Here is a 19,219-nt window from a genome sequence, read left to right on the forward strand (position 1 = left end):
TAAGTGAAAGGACGTATCTGCTTTGACTTCTGTAGGTTCTCAAACTCCATTTGTCTAAAATGGAACTCAGCATCTTCCCTTTAAATCTATCTTTGGTGAATGATTCCAGCAACTGATGCCAGAAACCTGAGTCTTCTTAGGTTCCTCTCCATCTGAGAACCCACTTAATCTCTTAGTATTCATTCCATTCACTTCTTCCTCTCCATCTTATTACCTACATCAGGTCCCCTCCATCTTTTGTCTGAACTATTGTAGTAGTTTCCAAACTTCTCTGTTTAAGACCACATCTTCATTCTCTGAATACTGTCAATGCTCTTTGTAATATAAAGCTGACCATGCATGCCACCCCCTTGCTTAAAAGTCTTCAATGTGTATTCAGGATTAAAGGCTCAGCTGTTTTAAAGTTCTCAGAAATCGGCTCTCTTCCAACTATGTCCAGTTCCACCCCTGAGGCTGCGCCTTTAAAGGCAATGCATTCTTCACTCTCTCTGGGATGAACCTCGGAGTTGATCAAAATGTCCCAGATTGCACTCCCATTGTTACCGGTGCATGTTTCTATCAGTGAATTTTAGAATTGCAGTTTCTAAAACGGGAATGTTGGCTTATTCTCACTACTACTGCGTATTCTCACTAATACTGCCATTGTTTTAGATCTCCAGGACTTGGAAGTGTGCACAATAAGCCCTAAAGTGTACGAGTTTACTTTGATTAGGTTGCCAACATGGCAGGGCGGCAAACAGCAACAATGTCACCGTTAGTGGTAACAAAAGAAAAAGAAGTTTTTGTGCCTCCCCGTCGGGGAATCGAACCCCGGTCTCCCGCGTGACAGGCGGGGATACTCACCACTATACTAACGAGGAGTCGCACAGGCAAGGGCCTTCTGATAGGCATTTTATCTCTACCACGCCCCGCTCTCACTACTACTGCTAACAAGAATGATATTCATTTGTTGCCATTGCAGTTTCCACTGAAGTTGAATGAAACTAAAATGGAAGTGCTCTCCCTGTCTCTCTGATCCACTTATTCCCCCAGCCCACCCTCCCTTTACCGCCCCTCGCTCCAGAAGCCCCCCGATTCCCAGCACCACCCCTGACACGCACGCTCCCAGGCAGCCTTGCGCAAAGCTGCTCGCGCTGCACCATGGGACCTGTAGTTCCGTCCCGCCGCCTCTCGCGCTCCTCCGACTTGCAGGGACTCCGTTTCCCGGTGTGCCCCGCGAGTCCCTCTCCTCCTCACCTCCCTCCGGTTCTGGCTTTCAGTCGAAGTCCAGCCGCTGAGTGTCTGAGTTCGTTCCAGCGTAAGGCGGATCTCTTAGAGCCATGCCCGAAGTCGTGGATACCTGTTCTTTGGCCTCTCCGGCCTCAGTCTGCCAGACCAAGCACCTGCACCTGCGCTGCAGCGTCGATTTCACTCGCCGGGTGCTGACGGGGACCGCTGCGCTCACCGTCCAGTCTCAGGAGGACAATCTGCGCAGCCTGGTACGGGGGCTTCGGTGCAGTTTCCACCTCTCCCCGCCACCCTCTTCTGGTCCCCTAGCCCCTCATCGCGCTTGGCCTCGGGATCTCGGTTCTCCTCACCGCGGCAGCCCCCCAGCCCCGCGCCCGGGTCTGCTCCTCCTCTCTCCCCCACTAATCTCAGTCCCCTCTTCCACCCCGCGCCTGCCCCTGCATCCATCCCGCGTAGGATGAAGCGTCCCTCCTGCCGTCCCTCCTCAAGACCCTTTCCTCGGTGCCCGGGCACGTCCTAGCGCCCCATCCGCGCCTTTCTTCCGTCCCATCTTCGCAGCTGTCCCCCCTCTCCTCGTCGCCCTGTTCCCCAGCGCTACCCGCCGCCCCCCGTGGCCTCCCCGTTTCCTCTGGCCCGCCGTCCAGAACTCCCTCCTCAGGCCCTGGACTTCTCTCAGCCCCCAGAGCACCTTCCTCGATCCAGTCTTAGCCAACTCTCCGATCCCGTATCCTATTGATCCCTGCTCCCCCTCTTCCCTCTCAGGCACCTTTTTTGTAGCCACCAGATGTATGGGTTACTCTCGATCGCCCTGTTCCTTGATCTCTCTGCCAGTAGTTCTCAAGGCTCTTGGGATTCCCAGGCCCAGATTCTTCTTTCCTCCCTGCTTTAGAACATTTCAGTCTCTGCTTTCTAAAGTGGAGGTGTAGCTTCTTCCCTTCAGGGTCTTTCCTCCCTTTGCTTCTCATCACCCTTATCTTCTAAGCAGTTTAAGGGAGGTGGGGGTGGGGGCAGGATATTCAAGCTTTCTAAGGAAGACTCAATACAATCAATTAATAGTTGGTTTCAAGGAGCAAGTAATGACTGCATTTCTTAGAAAAGTATATGCTTCTATAAGCTTTTTAACCATTTAAATAAAAATATATTGATTAATAAAATATTATTCAGTGATTTTATCTGGACCATTTAACCTTTATTCAATGTTCTTTCTCATAATGCCTGATGAAAAACATTTAGAAATAAGAGAGACATGGAAAGCCTGCCCATATTCTGTCTCCTAATCAAGGCAGGATGGTACACAGTGTATTTTGCAGGGCAGTATGATTGTATCTACTAAAGCTGCAAAGCAGTAAGATCAGATATTGAGGAGGGAATTAGCGTCAAACAATTAAACAAAATTGCAAATATAGATAAGAATGGATACTTTTTTGTGTCTCTTTACTACTTGTATAATCTTTGAGTTTATTAATATGAATTAATAAAGCACTGAACTTTCTTACTCTTCTGTATTGATATGTAATCACCAAAAGTACTTTAAGAAAGGAAAAGTATTATAAGCAAGAAGGTAACTATTTCCGTGTAGATTGCACTTTGGTCTCTTGAGTACCATGCTATATTTTATTGCAGCTTTGCCCTATCAGGGCTGAAGTTAAGTCCTGTTTCAATGCAGTCTCTCCTTTTATAAAAAGAAAGTGATTCTTGCTAGTTCATCGCTGTTTAACATGACCTTGCACTGCCCTCTCTTTTGTAAAAATCAAAAATGTTTTACCTCTGTTCCATGAGTAAGTGAGAATCAGTAGGCTTAAACTTGGAAAACTTTGAAAAGAATATACCATTGCCCATTGGTTTTACATTTCCATATCTTAGAGTAAAATAAGATTTTTAAATGATGGCCAGCATGCATGTTTAGTAAATTAGCTGGAATTATATTAACGTTAACTTTTGTATGAGGAAGGTATTTGTAGTACACAGTAACATCTGTATATAATTGTTTGCATATTTATGAGACCAAGATCTTGGTCTTATTTATTTTATTCATTTGAAGTGAGCTTGTTTCTTTCTTCCACAAGATTAGGTACTCTTAAATGTAGGGATTATGTTTCAGATCTCTTTATATTTTAAATTTTTAGCATAGCACCTGGAAACTAGAGGACATCCAGAAGTTTGGCTAATGGATAAATTCAGTTAGAAAACAATGCCTGAACTTAAGATGGGATACACTGATAAATAGTGCTAAGTATCTTGAAGGTGAGAAGGCATCAGACTGCATCACCACCCACAGCAGAGACCCAGTACCAGTGCTGGGTGAAGAGACATGATATCATGTCTTCTTTTCTATCCCATTCTTGCAGTCTGTGACACCTCCAAAATGAACTAATTTCCAGCTTTCTAATATCCTTTTCAAGTTTTGTTTTATTTACACTGAAGTTTGGCATTCAGTATTTATGATGACTTTCAAACATTTGTTTCTTTCATTGAATTTTTCAATATCATTTAGGTGTCCTTTCAGTTGATGGCTCAAATAGGTCCAAAATCATACGTGAGTGTTAGAATCCAGGACTTGAACATAGTTCTTTCTGACTGCAAAGTCCCTGGTCCTCACTAATATATGGCTGAGCTGGGGCTCATACCAAGGTGATTTTGGTTTGGTTTGGTTTGGGGTTGGTTTTAACACATAAGCCTGTGGGGTTTTTTTGCATCACTGCAGACTGTAGATAACAAGAAGAAAATATGTATACTTCATAATGAAACAAAAGGATTTCTTGTTTCAGATTCTGATTTGTGCCAGAAAGAATCTGAGACTACTTAAAATAACACAGTATTATAAGACTAAAAATAATTAAGAACTTTGGAGGAAGAGAAAATGAAGATAGTAGAAATAAGACACATAGTATAAAACCCTTTACACATAAGAAGAGGTGGATTACAAAGTTGACATGGAACTTCCCAGCATCCTAGGCAAAAAGGAAATCAGTTATATATTATAATAACTGACCAACTGGTCAAAAGTTTAATCCTGTTGTGGTGTTTGAAGAGGACACTGAGATATAGTAAGGTATATTCTCAATAACTACCTGCCATAGTAGGGTTGTTTTTTATAACTATATATGAGTATCTTGGCCTTGCACATAATTGGTATTCAAGTACTAATTGTTGAAGAATACAAATTCTAACATCTACTATGTCTTTTCTTTTGTTTTTCTTATTATCGTTTTTTGGCCAACTTTAAATTTTTTTTTTTTTTTTTTAGTTGTAGCTGGACACAATACCTTTATTTTATTTAGGATCGAATCCAGTGCCTCACACGTGCTAGGCAAGCACTCTACCACTGAGCCACAACCCCAGCCCGTGACCAATTTTTAATGACACTTAATCAGAGAAGTTTGAAGGGGAATTTCGTACATAACTTGGAAATAAATATTGAGCCTTAGCCGTTGAGATACACAGCTTAAAAATTGCATTTTCTATTTTCTTTTGGTCTACAACTTAATTAACATCTACTATTTTTCAGGCACTGTACTGAGCCCTGAGAATGGAAATCTAAGTAACATTATCTGTCTATTTAAGCACCTATAGTCTAGTGGAGAACAAATCATTATGATGCAATACAGCAAGTATTATGGCAGAGCGTAGGTCCAACTACTATAACATGCATTGGGGATATGAAAAAGATTTCACAAAAAATAGTCTTGGAATAACCAACTCTCTGCTTCTAAACAGATTTGAGAAATTTAAGCAATACAGAAAATAGAATGTGCTTCAATGGGAAATGACTCAGTTAATTTGTCTTTATGGTTATAAGGGATGAATAAGATGGGTTGTTATGAATATAGATAATCAAATATCCTAAAATAAATGAGATGCTCAGAAATATGTACTAGAATATGAAGCGTAAAGGAGTAACTATTATTCTTGAGATATAAACCATATATTTTGAACATGCTAGTGTAGCCAGTTCTAGTTAGGGTGACACTTGAGGTACCCCCCAAAAGAAAGTAACCTGAAAGAAATAATTGCCCATTAGGAGGAAAATAGATGATGCTCATAACAAATTTGGCTGCTCAGGAAGGAAAGCTACAAGAAAATTAAACAGATGGGAATCAAATTCAGTGATTCCCCTTATGATTTTTTTTTTTTTTTTTGAAGCTGGTCACCCATGGTTAACTAAAATTTTTAAGAGAAAGGTGGCTAGGAAATGACTGTTTCTCAGTGTTCTAACTTCCAATACTTTTCCAGGCCAGATATCAGGAGGAAAAAAAAGATGACAGAAGTAGAGAGATGAGGTAGATGGGAGTTCCAACAGTCCAGGTCTGACTTAGGATGGTGGTAGGAGAGGGAAAAAAATGTGAAGACAGTATGAAAAAACAAATAAACAACAACAAAAAAAAACCCTTCTTATTGGCTATGTGAGATTGGGTAGTGAGATTGGTTGTGAATTGAGATTTTCAAACTTTAGCTGACTTAAGGAATTCCATTGAAGGAATCAAATAAATCAGAAGAGAAAACTGATTTAGGGGATTTAATGGTTTGATTTTTTGGAAGTCTGTTGAATATAAGATGGTATGTCCCATGGAAATGTTAGGTAGGCAACTACAGATGTACAGCTGACATCACGCCCGGGATACAACTCTGGAAGTAGACTGGTCGCCATGTGTATTACAGAGATATTAATTGAAGATGTGGACATGAGTAAGAAGCAGAGAATGAAGAAAATAAAAGGGCCAAGACTGGAACATTGAGGCCTACCTGTATTTGAGAGATAGGACAGGACAACAGAAGCATTAGACAAGAAGAAGAACCATTTATGTGTAGAGGTAGAGAAGCTAAGAAAGGGATTTCAGCCAGGTGTCATGGTCCACAAGAGCTATGAGTAGACAAAAGGTCAAGGTCATTGGATAGAAAAAAAAATCTGTGGACCAGGGAAAATCCCCTATCAGTATCATAGGATACTAGAAACCAAACAGAAGGAAGTATGGTTGATGAGAAATTGAAAGTGACAGCCAAAGATTGATTGCCCTTCTTTAGAAAGGAAGGAGGGGAAGTAGAGAGTTACTAGGTAGAAGGATCAAGTGAAGTTTTAAAAATTAAGATGAGAGGCTTGTTCAGGTTGTTTGGAAATAGTTTGGTGATATAAGAAGGTTGAAGATTTCGGAACAAGAGATGACTTGAAAGATAATGAAATTGTTTGGTTTCTGGGACTCAGGGATGAAAACTACTCAAGACACTTGCTACCATTCTTTTCTGCCCCCAGCAGTTGTTAATTGGCAGTGGCAAGAGTGGTGGTCTTCTAATCCTCTACAGGGTCAGTTGGTCAGAGTTGCCTTATAAAGTTGAGCTTTTACTAAAAAAAAAAACAGTGGTACACAGTCTGTTTATCTGCCTAGTAAGTGCCAAGGAAATGAAGTACTTAAGGAGTAAACTATTAGATATGAAAGTACACTATAGGATTTGGACTATATGAATTCTAAAAAGAAATGTATGGTAAGATAATATGGAGTCAGGATGAAAGAAAATTTAAGTTATAGGAGTTTTTTTTTTTTTTTTTATAACAATTTTCAGTAGACAAATTAAAGGCATTTTAATTTGGATTGATTTTACTTAGAGCCTAAAATTTGTGTGACTATCCTAGAATTGCCTAACAATATATATGCAAACCTTAGAACCAACCCAAAAGATTTTAGGAAGTTTAGGTTCCCAAGAGATAAGCCTTATACTAACTCTTTACTCCTATAATTTCTATAATTTCACTCTATATTTTACTCTCTATAAGCAACTAGTTTTATAATCAATTATAGTTAACATGTATCTAGAGCTAGTTTCTTCTGATGTTTAATACTAATTTGATTGTAGGTTTTGGATACAAAAGATCTTACGATAGAAAAAGTGGTGATCAATGGACAAGAAGTCAAATACACTCTTGGAGAAAGACAAAGTTACAAAGGATCGCCGATGGAAATCTCTCTTCCTATTGCCCTGAGCAAGTATGAGTGCTGTCCTTTTTCTTTTATAACCAAATAATAGCAAAAATGTATTTTAAGAAAAATTAGACATTTTTCCTTTTTTGTGTTTGTTTATGTATGTAGTAATTGGCATACTATTCCTACTGATCTGTTCAGATATAAGTTTTAAAATGAAAATTATATGTTCTTAAAATTCTAAAGAAATTTATTGCAAAAAACACTCAAGAATGGGACTTTGGGAACTGTGACTTCTTTATCTCCTCATCTGGAGTAACCATGGGACATGCCATCCAGAGGAGGTGTTTCAGGATAGCCTGGTGGGAACAGCACATTCCACCCTAGGCCATCGGCTGTTATTAATGGAATAATAATAATGATGCCAAACATAGAAGTGTTAACTGTGTACAGTCTTAGGATAAGTGCTTTAGGTGTATTCTTTAATCCTTACAGTAATCCCGTATAGTATGATCTGCACTACAGATGAGAAAGGGAATCTCAGAGGTCAAAGTAATTTAGTCAAGGATGGCAGCTGGAATTGTCATATAAGGAATCTATCTCAACCCTGGATACATTGGAGAGGGGAATAGGGGTAAAAACTATTGGCCTAGAGCAAGGTTCGTCTATCCCCACCTTCTAGTGGCCAATGAGAAATTGAAAATGGCAGCCATAGATTGCCCTTTTCTGGCCTTCTCCTTTAAGAAAGAGAAAGGAGATGCCCAGCATAGCTTGTGAAGATGTCAGTAACCCCATTCTGCAGATGAGGAAACTGTGGTGTAAAGAAGTCACATAATTTGCCCAAGTTTACAGCACTAGCACATGGTAGAGTCAGGATTCAAACCTAAGACTGAGCATTATTAGTACTTCCAAAATTAGTAGGGGGAAGGACTAGTTCTTATTTTCTCTAGCCTATTGTAGACTGATGCTTTTGTAGGATGCAGTAAATATGAATTAGTAGGAAGAAATAATGAAAGAGATTTTATTATTAGATTCAGCAAATAAAAATTACACTACAACACTACAGGGGGTGGGGTATAGCTCAGTGGAAAAGCACTTGCCTAGCACATATGAGGTACTGGGTTCAATCCTCAGCATCACACAAACACACAAACACAAAATTTGGGACAAATCTTTACAAAAAACAAAATAGGAGACTACAAGTTTCTAAACACTTCCTCTTTCTTTCTTGACTTTATGTGTTTGCAGATCAGTAGCAGTTTGCAAATCAGACTGCTCTGTATTGGGCCCTGGTACTCACCACTGATAGTTGAAGTTCCAAAATTATTTCTGCCACTCTCCACTGTTACAAAGACTGAATGGTATCACAGATGCAAAGTATGTGACACACTGTGAGGCACTGAACTAATACATCTTCATTAGCACAGTAGAATATAAAGGACTCATAGGGTGGCTTTCTGGTAGGAAAGCAAACTTACATAAGGTGTAACATTCCTAGAACTCACTCTCAATCAGTAACAAAAACTCATACAATGTTATTTATGTTATTAATTTGTAAATAATATTATAGTTAGATGGAATTATACTCTGCTAATGTGTTGATTTGTTTCATACAGAAATCAAGAGGTTGTCATAGAAATTTCTTTTGAGACATCTCCAAAATCATCTGCTCTTCAGTGGCTCACTCCTGAACAAACCTCTGGAAAGGAACACCCTTATCTCTTTAGTCAGTGCCAGGTAAAAACATTCCCAGCTCAAGCAGTTTAATGAAGCAAGGTGAACAGTGGTCTTATGAATATATGGGTCTTTTGTAACATATTGTTTAAATTTATTTTGTTATAAAAACAATATACTAATTTATGTCTCTTGCTATTAATTCATGTATTATTTTTTAAAATAAGTGTCCTTTAATTTGGAAACTATCTACATTGGAGTATTTTGATCTTATTTATATTTATGTTCCTAGCTTCTAGCATAGAACTTGCCATAGAGTGGGAATTCAATAAATGGTCATAAAATACAAGGAAAAAATTAGTAAAACAAAAGTAATAAGTACAGTACTGGTTATGAAAAATGCTAACAGGAAAAGTGAAAGATCAAATGCCTAACTCTCTCTGGACATTATTGTCTGGAGGCAAAACATTAAGTTTGGAGTACAGCTTTTCAGATTTTCCTTATACATTTACAGATTAGTATATTATACAAATATATTAAATGTGCTTTTAAAATGATATGATTTAAGTACTTCTGATTTCCAATTTAAAAGTAAGAACATATAAGCTGGGTACAGTGGCACATACCTGTAATCCCAGTAGCTCGGGAGGCTGAGACAGGAGGATCATAAGTTCGAGGCCAGTCTCAGCAACTTAGTGAGATCCTGCCTCAAAATAAGAAAATAAAAAGTATTAGGGATGTAGCTCAGTGATGAAGTACCCTGGGTTTAAGCCCTAGTTACCCCCACTTCCAGTTAAAAAACACATACACAAAGGACAAATAATGATACAATTAGAGATAATCTGTCACAAGGATAATAAGTATCAATCTGTCTTCTGAAAGACAAAAGATCTAATTTTGCTAATAATCAAATAACTAATGGTTAAATTTAAAGGAAGTCACTTATTAAAACTACCGAATCTTCAGGCATTGTGTTAGGTACTTTGCATATTTAATCATCTTATTCTTGTGTGATAGATATCATGTTAGGCTCAAATTTGAATCAAAGTATATAAATATTGAAACATGATTTAGATATGTTTACTTTGCAGGGCTACTTAAAATATCTTTTTAATCCAAGAAACCTATTCTGCAATCTGGAAGAGATACAATGTTCTAGGCAAGAATGTACAAATAGTGTTCTCTCTTTCTTCCTCCCTGTTTTCTTTGTGTGTGTGTGTGTGTGTGTGTGCAGTAACAGATTGATAATCCCTAAGTCACTACTGAGGCTGGCCTTAAACTTTTGATACTCCCACCTCAGCCTCCTGAGTCCCTGGGATTACAGGCATGTGCCACCATTCCTAGTTTTATCTCTTCATAATACCTGATTTTCAGCTAATATTTCTCATAGAATATCTGTAAGGTAAAAGCAAGAAATGTAATGTTTGGGCGCTGGGGTTGTGGCTCAGTGGTAGAGCACTTGCCTAGCACATGTGAGGCACTGGGTTTGATCCTCAGCACCACATAAAAAACAAACAAAATAAAAGTTTAAAAAATCATGGATTTATTTAAAAAAAGAAATGTAATATTTATGGGTAACTAGAATGCATATTTTAAATATATTTTTTCTTATTGACCGCAATGTTTGAAACATAAAAATGAGATTTCAGCTAAGTTAAAGAATTGCAGTTGGCAAGAAACATGTAGATATAATTTTGTGTAAAGAATTTGCTTACAGTTGTTCTCTCTGCATATTTGCCTGGGTTTGCTCCTATCCTATGAAATACTTATAAAAACCCCTTTGGATTGCCAAGTCACCTGTCTGCAATCTAGTAAGGAACTCTAGAGACATGATCTTGGAGCCTTGTTTTACAAGAGAGGACCAAGTGGGTCTTCTAGTCCTTCTTAATTCCTCTTTAGGTCATCTGGAAGCTCATGTCTTTGGGAAATCTTCTAGATCTGGTGAGAAGGACCGAAGTCTATGGGTTTTAAGAAGTCAAGGATTTTTAACAGCTTCACAGAGGAGTGTTAGTTTTCCTTTAAGCTCAGTAGACTGTCTCATTGAAGCTGGGGTTCTTTTGCTTCTTGGAGATAGATACAGATTTATTTGAAAATATGCTTGCTTATGAAATTGTAGGTTCTCTGGCCTTTTTTCTTGATAGAATCAATATTTATGAAAGATTAATGTGGAAGCAGAGAAGCACTTTGCAAAATATCAGAATGAATATGTCTACATGGTATTCAGAAGTATCGTTTATTCTCTCCCCTCTTTTTGTTTCTTGGTTTACTTTCAAAATGTGCTATAAAATGAAATGTCAAGATTTTAGTATCATATTTTGATGTTTTCTTTAAAATAAAACACTGGCATTTCATTAGATGTTGATAACTAACTAGAGAAAAATGGGTTTCATGTTAAAGTAAGTGTGGAGAATCAGATTTCTTTCTTTCTTTTTTAAAAATATGTTTTAGTTGTTGATGTACCTTTATTATTTATTTATTTGTATGTGATGCTGAGGATCAAACCCAGTGCCTCACACATGCTAGGCAAGTGCTTTGCCACTGAGCCACAACCCCAGCCCCAGGTTTCTTTCTTTCCTCTCTGCCCCTCTCTTTCTCTCTCTTTCTTTCTTTTTTCCTATTGCTGGGGATGGAACCCAGGGTAAATGTTAGTCAGGGCTCTAGCCACAGCCTCACCCTGGGCAGTTCTCTTTTTCTATAGGTGTTTCTGGAGCATTCAGGAGGCCAATGTTCCTAGTAACTTTCTGAGACAGGAGTGTGATATGCTTGTGATTGTCAAATTTATTTTGTTATGGAGCCTTTTTTCTCCAGGTTCCTCAGATCTTCTCACTGGGCACTGCTACTATACAGTACAGTCAGAAACACTGCTTACTAGTTGGCTTCATATATCAACTGAAATGTGAGGATTAATCCTAAATTAAATGGGAAAATCTGATTTTTTTTTAATCCACAGGTCTATTTTTGCTACTTTAAGAAATCCCAATATGAGAGACTTGATTTTGTTTTTGAACAGAATATTTCTAAGAACAATGCTGTAATTTTGATGATTTCTTAATGACTCAGTTTATGAGAAAGGGAAATAACTATTTCTTTTCCTTCCCCTCCCAGGCTATCCACTGCAGAGCAATTCTTCCTTGCCAGGACACTCCTTCTGTGAAATTAACCTACACTGCAGAGGTAAACATCACAGTTGTTAAATGACAAGTAAATGTGGTTTAAGTGATAAGGATGATAATTAAAATTTTTTGCACTAAAAATATTTTATTTAATAAATTCTACTTAAAATATGACAAGAGTTTATGGACCTCATTCTGAATCTCTGTTTTGTAAGTGGTTTTAAACATTGTGTGACAAAAAAAGAATAGATATCATCATCATTTTACAAAAGGAATTCAGAATTCTGTATCTTTAAACAAGAATTGAGAACCTTTTTTTAACTTTTAAAAATTGACATTTGCAAAATGAAAGTTTCTATAAATGCATTCTATAACCATATAAACATCTGTCTAGATTTCCTAATATTATGGACTTTTCTCAATACATTTCCAATGTATTCCTTTTGTAGTTACTGCTGATCTTTTGGGAAAAGAATAGACTACAGTTGATAACACCATCTCAGAGACTAGAGCTGCTTAGGCCAAGCACAGAATTTGTGGGGCTTCTTGATTCCCAGATCATCCTACAACCAAACCACACCTAGTATAGTGCTATAGAATGTAATACTTGGAGGCATAGAACCATAGGTTCTAGATTCTCCTTTACTATATGACCTTAAGCAAGGCTTACAACCTCACAGCCTCAATTGTCTCATGTCTATAACATATGTTTATCTAAACAAAGGGAGGAGATGAAACAAAGTTATTTCCTGAATGCTGGTTGTTGTAGTATTGGTTCAAGTACTCCAAATTCTGTGCCTGCCTCTATAAAAGTTTGGGGTCTCAAGTCATAAAAAAAGAAGGGACAATTAGGCATGTGCTAGAATGTATGCTTGCTAGATCATAAATACCCAGTGATATTCTGACATTTATTAGAAATCAAATTTTCAGAATTGTGGAACTAGGATATACACTTAAGTGACCTCATAGTTATTCCATAAGGATATTTCCCAGAGAAAATTTATTCCACAATTTTTGGTAATAAATTTTAGTTTCTCACAGTTTCTACCCTTAAAAGTTCTATTTGTAACCCTAAGTATATATTTTAGATAAAAAGTTGTTCAAAACTATTCTCTGTCATACAATGAGTCATACATTTGGCTTGGAGATATGGAGAGGAGCTGAGCTGGTTACTACCATAGCCAGGCATGGTGCTGGGCTCCTCATTTCTATATGTATTTCCTGCAGCAAACTTGTGAATTTTTACCCCTATTTGATGGGGAATTTTAGGCTCAGGGAGATTTTTTGCCAACTATTCACAGTTGATAGATGATAGAGCTTGGATTTGAATCTAGTTTCCATTGAAATTGTGCTTTTAATATGCAAAGATGAATGGATAGGTATTTCATATTTGTTTTTGGTGAAGCCAATTTTAAGTATTGCTCGTACTAATATGTACTTACTTTTGAGTTCATAGCCCATTTAATATATGAATAGTCAACAAGTGGGGAAAGATTATTTTACGTTACATAGTCTGATACTTAGGCCCTTTATTTATGACTAGAAGTGACTTTTTTTCTTGATTAGGTGTCTGTCCCTAAAGAACTGGTAGCACTTATGAGTGCTATTCGTGATGGAGAAGCACCTGACCCAGAAGACCCAAGCAGGAAAATATACAGATTCAGCCAAAAAGTAAGATCATAGCATCTAGATTTTGTTTTAGTTAATAGTGAACTGCAAATAGCTTTTACCTACCCAGAGAGCAAAAGAACTCTTGAAATATTTCAAAAGTTTAAAGAAGAGCTTTTCTTTTCTTTTTTTTTTTCTTTTGTGCTTTTATAGGAGTTTGTTCCACTTAGAGAGGGTGTTACACTGAAGAAAGTGTTATACTGAAGAAAGAGGTTGCCAGATAACAAAGCAGGGATGCCCTGATTCCATTTTCCCTCAGTCTAGTCAGTGACAAGCTTTCTGCTCTTTTAAGTAGTTGTATGTTTGCCTGCTGTGGAACCACTGTGTGATCTTATGGCTGTTTAGGGTGTTTACAAATGGAAGAGCTATGTTACCATCTTGTAAGTTAAAATTCCTAGGTAGTTGGTAATTGGACTTGTATCTTTGACTTTTAATGAATAGAATGTGCATGCATGTGTATGTGTATGTGAACATGCGTGTGTCTTTTAATAACTGATCCACCAATGGACAGTTTTGTTCCAGATCCAGCTTCTGGGGTTTCTAAGCTCCCACAATTTTGAATTTCACTCATTGCTGATTTAAAATATGGAGGAATTTTTTAAATTAAAAATATGAGGGGCTGCAGTTGTGGCTCAATGGTAGAGCACTTGCCTACCATGTGTGAGGCACTGGGTTCAATCCTCAGGACCACATAAAAATAAATAAATAAAATAAAAAAGTATGTGTCCATCTACAACCAATAAATAAACAAATAGAATGATGTTTTAAAAATAAAGGGAAAAAACATAATGAAAAAGCACAGTTGCTTTCTTATATGTTACTTTTTGGAGAAATGTTTGAAAGTACCTTTTTAGGTTATGTGAAAACATGATTTTCACATGTCAGAAGTTTCCTTTCTTGGAATAAAAGGGAAATAGATGTTTTGAAATGTTTTGCACCACAATTTTGAGCTATTTGGCCCCTTAAAAAGGAGAACTATTTGAGAAGTACAAAAGGAAATCTGAAAGAGAATTTACTTAATTTGAAATATGAATTGTCTGACCCTGTATTGTTTTAAAAACACTAATCCAAACATGTGGTTTGTGTTTGCCCCCTTTAGGTTCCGATACCCTGCTACCTGATTGCTTTAGTTGTTGGAGCATTAGAAAGCAGGTGAGCTTTTGAACAAATTTTGAGGTTTATGGGCATCTTAAGCCTCTATCAGGATTAGCACTCATTTGTGTGTTTCTCTAGATATCATGCTAACAGCTATAGAAAAATTCAAATCTAATTGTACAATATTTGACCACAAATAAATTTTCAACTAAAAAATTTTTACTACTTGCCCCTTAGATTTTCCAGGTATTATAGAATAAGCATGCGTTTACCTTTGGTTTGACATCTACTTTCTAATGTAAATTGGAATGAGTCACTTCTCTTGATCTTCATTTCCTCATTCTAATTATGAATTTTATAATTATAAAATCTGCCTCTTCTACCTTGTATAGGGTGATTATATGAAATAAACAAGATAAAATTCATTAAGGCACTTGGAAACTATGAATAGTACAGAAATATAAGATATTTTGTTAAAAATTTAACCAGTAGCTGGAGTTTTCTAATAGCTGAAGTGCCCTTCCTTCTTCATTTTTTTTGTGCTTTCTTATTTCTAAACAATTGAAAATTAGAATGTTTACAGTAGTCATAATCTTTAAATTGCTAGAAGCGTGGACATGATAGAGAACTCAGGCAGACAAATTAGGTCTCATCTCCAGTAGTTATTAGCTATATCATTGGGCAACTCACTTTTTTTTCCCACCTGGAAAACAGAAATAATATATGCTTCAAAGAATTTTTGTGAGAATTAACAGACCTAACATATGTAAAACTGCTGGCCTATAGGAGGCCCTTAGTAAATGATAATTTTAGTAATTGTCCAGGCAGTTGCCCTTTACAAGGTCTTATTATGTGCTAACTTTAGTGCATTCCTTTATCTCATTGCTTCCTCAATTCTATGGAGGAGATATGATCTATTTATTTCTGTTTTACCAAGAAGAAACTGGTGCTCAGTGAGTTTTAGTAATACAGCTTGGAATTTGTTGTCAGAGCCAAGGCTCAAACCTAGCTGCATGTAGACCTGTACTGTCCAGTAACCAGTTATATTGCATACATGATGTTATCAGGCATTTGGGATGCAACTCATCCAAATTGAGATGTGCTTTAGGTATAAATATATGCTAGGTTTCTAAAGCCGTTTAAAAATGTAAACTATTGTGTTAATTTTTTTATTGATTGCATGTTAAAATGATAATATGTTGGATTAAAAAATGTTAACATTAATTTGCTTCTTCTGCTTTAAAAAAAAAAAGTGGTTACTAGGCAATTTCAAATTACACTTGTGGTTTGCATTTGTGACTCTTACTGAATTTTATAGGGCTTAGCACTAGTTACCATTGATGCTACACTCAGCGTAGTCATCAGACTAATAGCCTTGGCCTTACCTGAGAGTTGGTTAGAAGTTCTTAAGCCCTGTCCCAAACCTACTAAATCAAAATTTATATTTAACAAGTGTCCCAGATAATTTGTATGCACATTAAAGCTTAAGAAGTCCTGTTCCAGAGACTCCTTCTATGACAGAATTCCAAGGCATAATCTTATTTGAGATGTAGTATCAAAATTTTTAAGACAAAATTTAAACGAAAAAGATTTTCATTTCTAGCGCTATATATGCGATACATAGTTTTATTTGTTTCTTCTTCATTGTCTTTTTAAAAAATATCTATATTTTTAGTTGTAGTTGGACACAATACCTTTATTTTATTTATTTTTATGTGGTGCTGAGGATCAAACCCAGGACCTTGCATATGCTAGGCGTGCTCTACCATTGAGCCACATCCCAGCCCTTCATTGTCTTTATTGTAAAAACATTTTAATCTTTTCTAAGTGTGCCGTTCAGTGGTGTTAAGTATATTCACATTGTTGTGAAACGAATCTCTAGAACTTCTTCATCTTGCTCAACCCAAACTCTGTACCCATTAAATAGCTCTTCCTCCCACCCCCCTGTAGTCCTTGGTAACTACCAGTATATTTTCTGTTTCTATGAATTTGACTCCTTTAGATACTTCATGTAAGTAGAATCAGAATATTTATCTTTTTGTGACCAGTTTATGTATTTCATTAAGTGTAACATCCCCAGGGTTCATCCATGTTGTATCTGTTCTATTTGTTTCTTATATAAAAGTGGTCAACTTGTAAGTGTACAACAATGTATTTCTTTTTCTTGTTCTGGAATAATCTTTTTTGAGCTACAAGTGGGTTTCTATGGTTGTGATTGAAAGAGGAAACTAGATCCCTAGAGATCTTACTAGAGTCAGTAAGCTAATCTTTGAGGGCACTTCATATCTTAGTTTTCCTTTGACTTAAGACAGTCTGCCATAGAAAGCTGCATGGGTAACAGCAAGCTTGTATCTCAGGTATTTACACTCATATCTTCCCATTTACACTCATCTCTTCAATCCAATCCCACTTAATAAATGTCTGTGTACAAAATTTTAAGTCCTTCCTAGAACCAGATAAATAATTTGCCCTGAATTTCTTTTTCATGAAACTTTTAAATTTTTACAGACAAATTGGCCCAAGAACTTTGGTATGGTCTGAGAAAGAGCAAGTGGAAAAATCTGCTTATGAATTTTCTGAGGTTGGTCATATAGTTACCCTTCTATATAATTGTAGCAGACAGCAGATTGAAGATTTTGAATGTGACATGATGATTTTAAGTAATATGGTAAAAGAATAAAAAATGTCTTATTTTATGTGAATTTAGTTGCTACATTCTTTTTATTACTTTCATTTAAAATAATCTTCATTAATTCAGAAACTTCATAGAAAGCAACATATACTTTTAAGAAATTACTTTGGTAATATTTAAGACATACAAATGTGTATGCATTAATTTTTCAGACTGAATCTATGCTTAAGATTGCAGAAGATCTGGGAGGACCATATGTATGGGGACAGTATGACCTATTGGTGCTGCCCCCATCCTTCCCTTATGGTGGCATGGAGAACCCTTGCCTTACTTTTGTAACTCCTACTTTACTGGTAAGTGTAAATATTTCTAGTTTGAAATTGAGATTTCCTCAAAAATAAACCTAAATAGGAAGAACCTTAGATTCTTAGTAATACTTCAAAAAATATTTTTCGATATTTATAGAACTCTTGTTTCTTTTTTTTTAATTATTTTTTAGTTGTGGTTGGACACAATATCTTTATTTTATTTATGTAGTGCTGAGGATCGAATCCAGGGCCTTGCATGTGCTAAGCGAGCACTCTACCACTGAGCCACAACTCAACCCCCTTGTTTCTTTTTGTTTTATTGCCCATTTTTGTTATCCAGTTTCACTTTTGAAAGAAAATGGTTTGGCCATGTGAGGAACAAGAATATTATGTTCAGGGTATTTGGATGTTGGGGTGGGGATGTTATATAACAACAATCCATTGATGACTTATGTATCCAAATGAAGAAATGACACCATTTACAGTTGACACAAAGGTAATAGTAAAACAAAACAGAAGCTAAGTCACTAAGTATAGGAAAGGATCAGGCCCAGAACCTCTTACTGTATTCTATATGCCTTGTAAGCTACTTTGAATCCTTCTACTTTGAATCAAATGAGTAATAGAGTAGCAGCTAAGTAAAAATGAAATGTACCACAGGACACAAAGAATCCTATAAGCTATTCTGAAATATAGAATATATTTATAGGGTGAAAAGGAGAGAAGGAAATTGATGGGTAAATAAAAGCAGATGTACAAAATGGAAGTAGGAGAAATTCCTGGAAGTTAGATAGAAACCAGTATACTGGCTCTCTGGATTTATTTTTTTCCTCAATGTTTGTCTCTTTTGAACTCTTTTGAAATGCCATAGTGGAAACCGAATGGGCTATCAATGCCAGTATACTAGATGTGGAGGTAGGCAGTCTTTAAAATGTTGTCTATAATTTGATTACTGATACTAAGATATTTTCTCTCTCTTTGTAGGCAGGTGACAAGTCACTCTCCAATGTAAGTCAAAATTTCCAATTATGGTCTTTTCCTCGAGAAGTTTTAAGCAACTGACTATAAAATTTGCATGGTATTATAATATTTAACCTGGTTATGAAAGAAAACTTGGGGATTCTCCTCATAAGACATTGTTATACTAACAATTAGATTTTACAGACCTAAGAAAACTTAATTCACACAAAATATTTTCAATGAGTGATGTATTCATTTAATTTAATACTTTTTTCTTTTTTGTTTTCCAGTTATTTTAGTTACACTATACTTTTTTGGTCTCTAGATAAATTACCTTTTTTTCTTTTTTTTTTTTCTTGACCTGAGTAATTTCCTGATGAGGGAGTGTGTGTGTGTGTGTGTGTGTGTGTGTGTGTGTGTGTGTATGTGTGAGAGAGAGAGAGATACTGGGGATTAAACCCAGGGCTTTGCACATGCTAGGTGACCACTATACCACAGAGTTATATCCCCAGTCCCTGAATATATTTTTAAAAGAATTGAGTAATATGAGGTTAAAAGAACAAGTGTGTTTAAATAATGGCTTGTTTCAGATTAAGGCAATCAATTTTACTACTAATCAAAACTATTTCC

General features: G+C 36.5%; 1 protein-coding gene and 1 non-coding gene across 3 annotated transcripts in view; one reads left to right on the forward strand and one right to left on the reverse strand.

Moving 5' to 3' along the window:
* Positions 1-788: 788 nt before the first annotated feature.
* Trnad-guc (transfer RNA aspartic acid (anticodon GUC)) lies at positions 789-860 on the reverse strand. Its single transcript has one exon. It is a non-coding gene; the product is annotated as a tRNA-Asp (tRNA).
* Positions 861-1,224: 364 nt separating this feature from the next.
* Positions 1,225-19,219, forward strand: part of Lta4h (leukotriene A4 hydrolase) — a 37,444-nt gene continuing 19,449 nt past the window's right edge. Inside the window, exons 1-9 of one of the 2 annotated variants that reach the window (XM_013358238.4) lie at positions 1,225-1,478; positions 7,075-7,205; positions 8,756-8,876; positions 11,919-11,987; positions 13,493-13,597; positions 14,694-14,746; positions 17,198-17,270; positions 17,534-17,674; positions 18,614-18,637. In XM_013358238.4, the coding sequence (XP_013213692.1) occupies positions 1,320-1,478; positions 7,075-7,205; positions 8,756-8,876; positions 11,919-11,987; positions 13,493-13,597; positions 14,694-14,746; positions 17,198-17,270; positions 17,534-17,674; positions 18,614-18,637 (876 nt within the window). In that variant the 5' untranslated portion in view covers positions 1,225-1,319. The remainder of the gene's footprint in view (positions 1,479-7,074; positions 7,206-8,755; positions 8,877-11,918; positions 11,988-13,492; positions 13,598-14,693; positions 14,747-17,197; positions 17,271-17,533; positions 17,675-18,613; positions 18,638-19,219) is intronic. The other variant, XM_005324451.3, reaches the window with a different exon arrangement.

Source organism: Ictidomys tridecemlineatus, chromosome 6 (assembly GCF_052094955.1).
Source record: "Ictidomys tridecemlineatus isolate mIctTri1 chromosome 6, mIctTri1.hap1, whole genome shotgun sequence".
In the NCBI taxonomy this organism is placed as follows: domain Eukaryota; kingdom Metazoa; phylum Chordata; class Mammalia; order Rodentia; family Sciuridae; genus Ictidomys; species Ictidomys tridecemlineatus.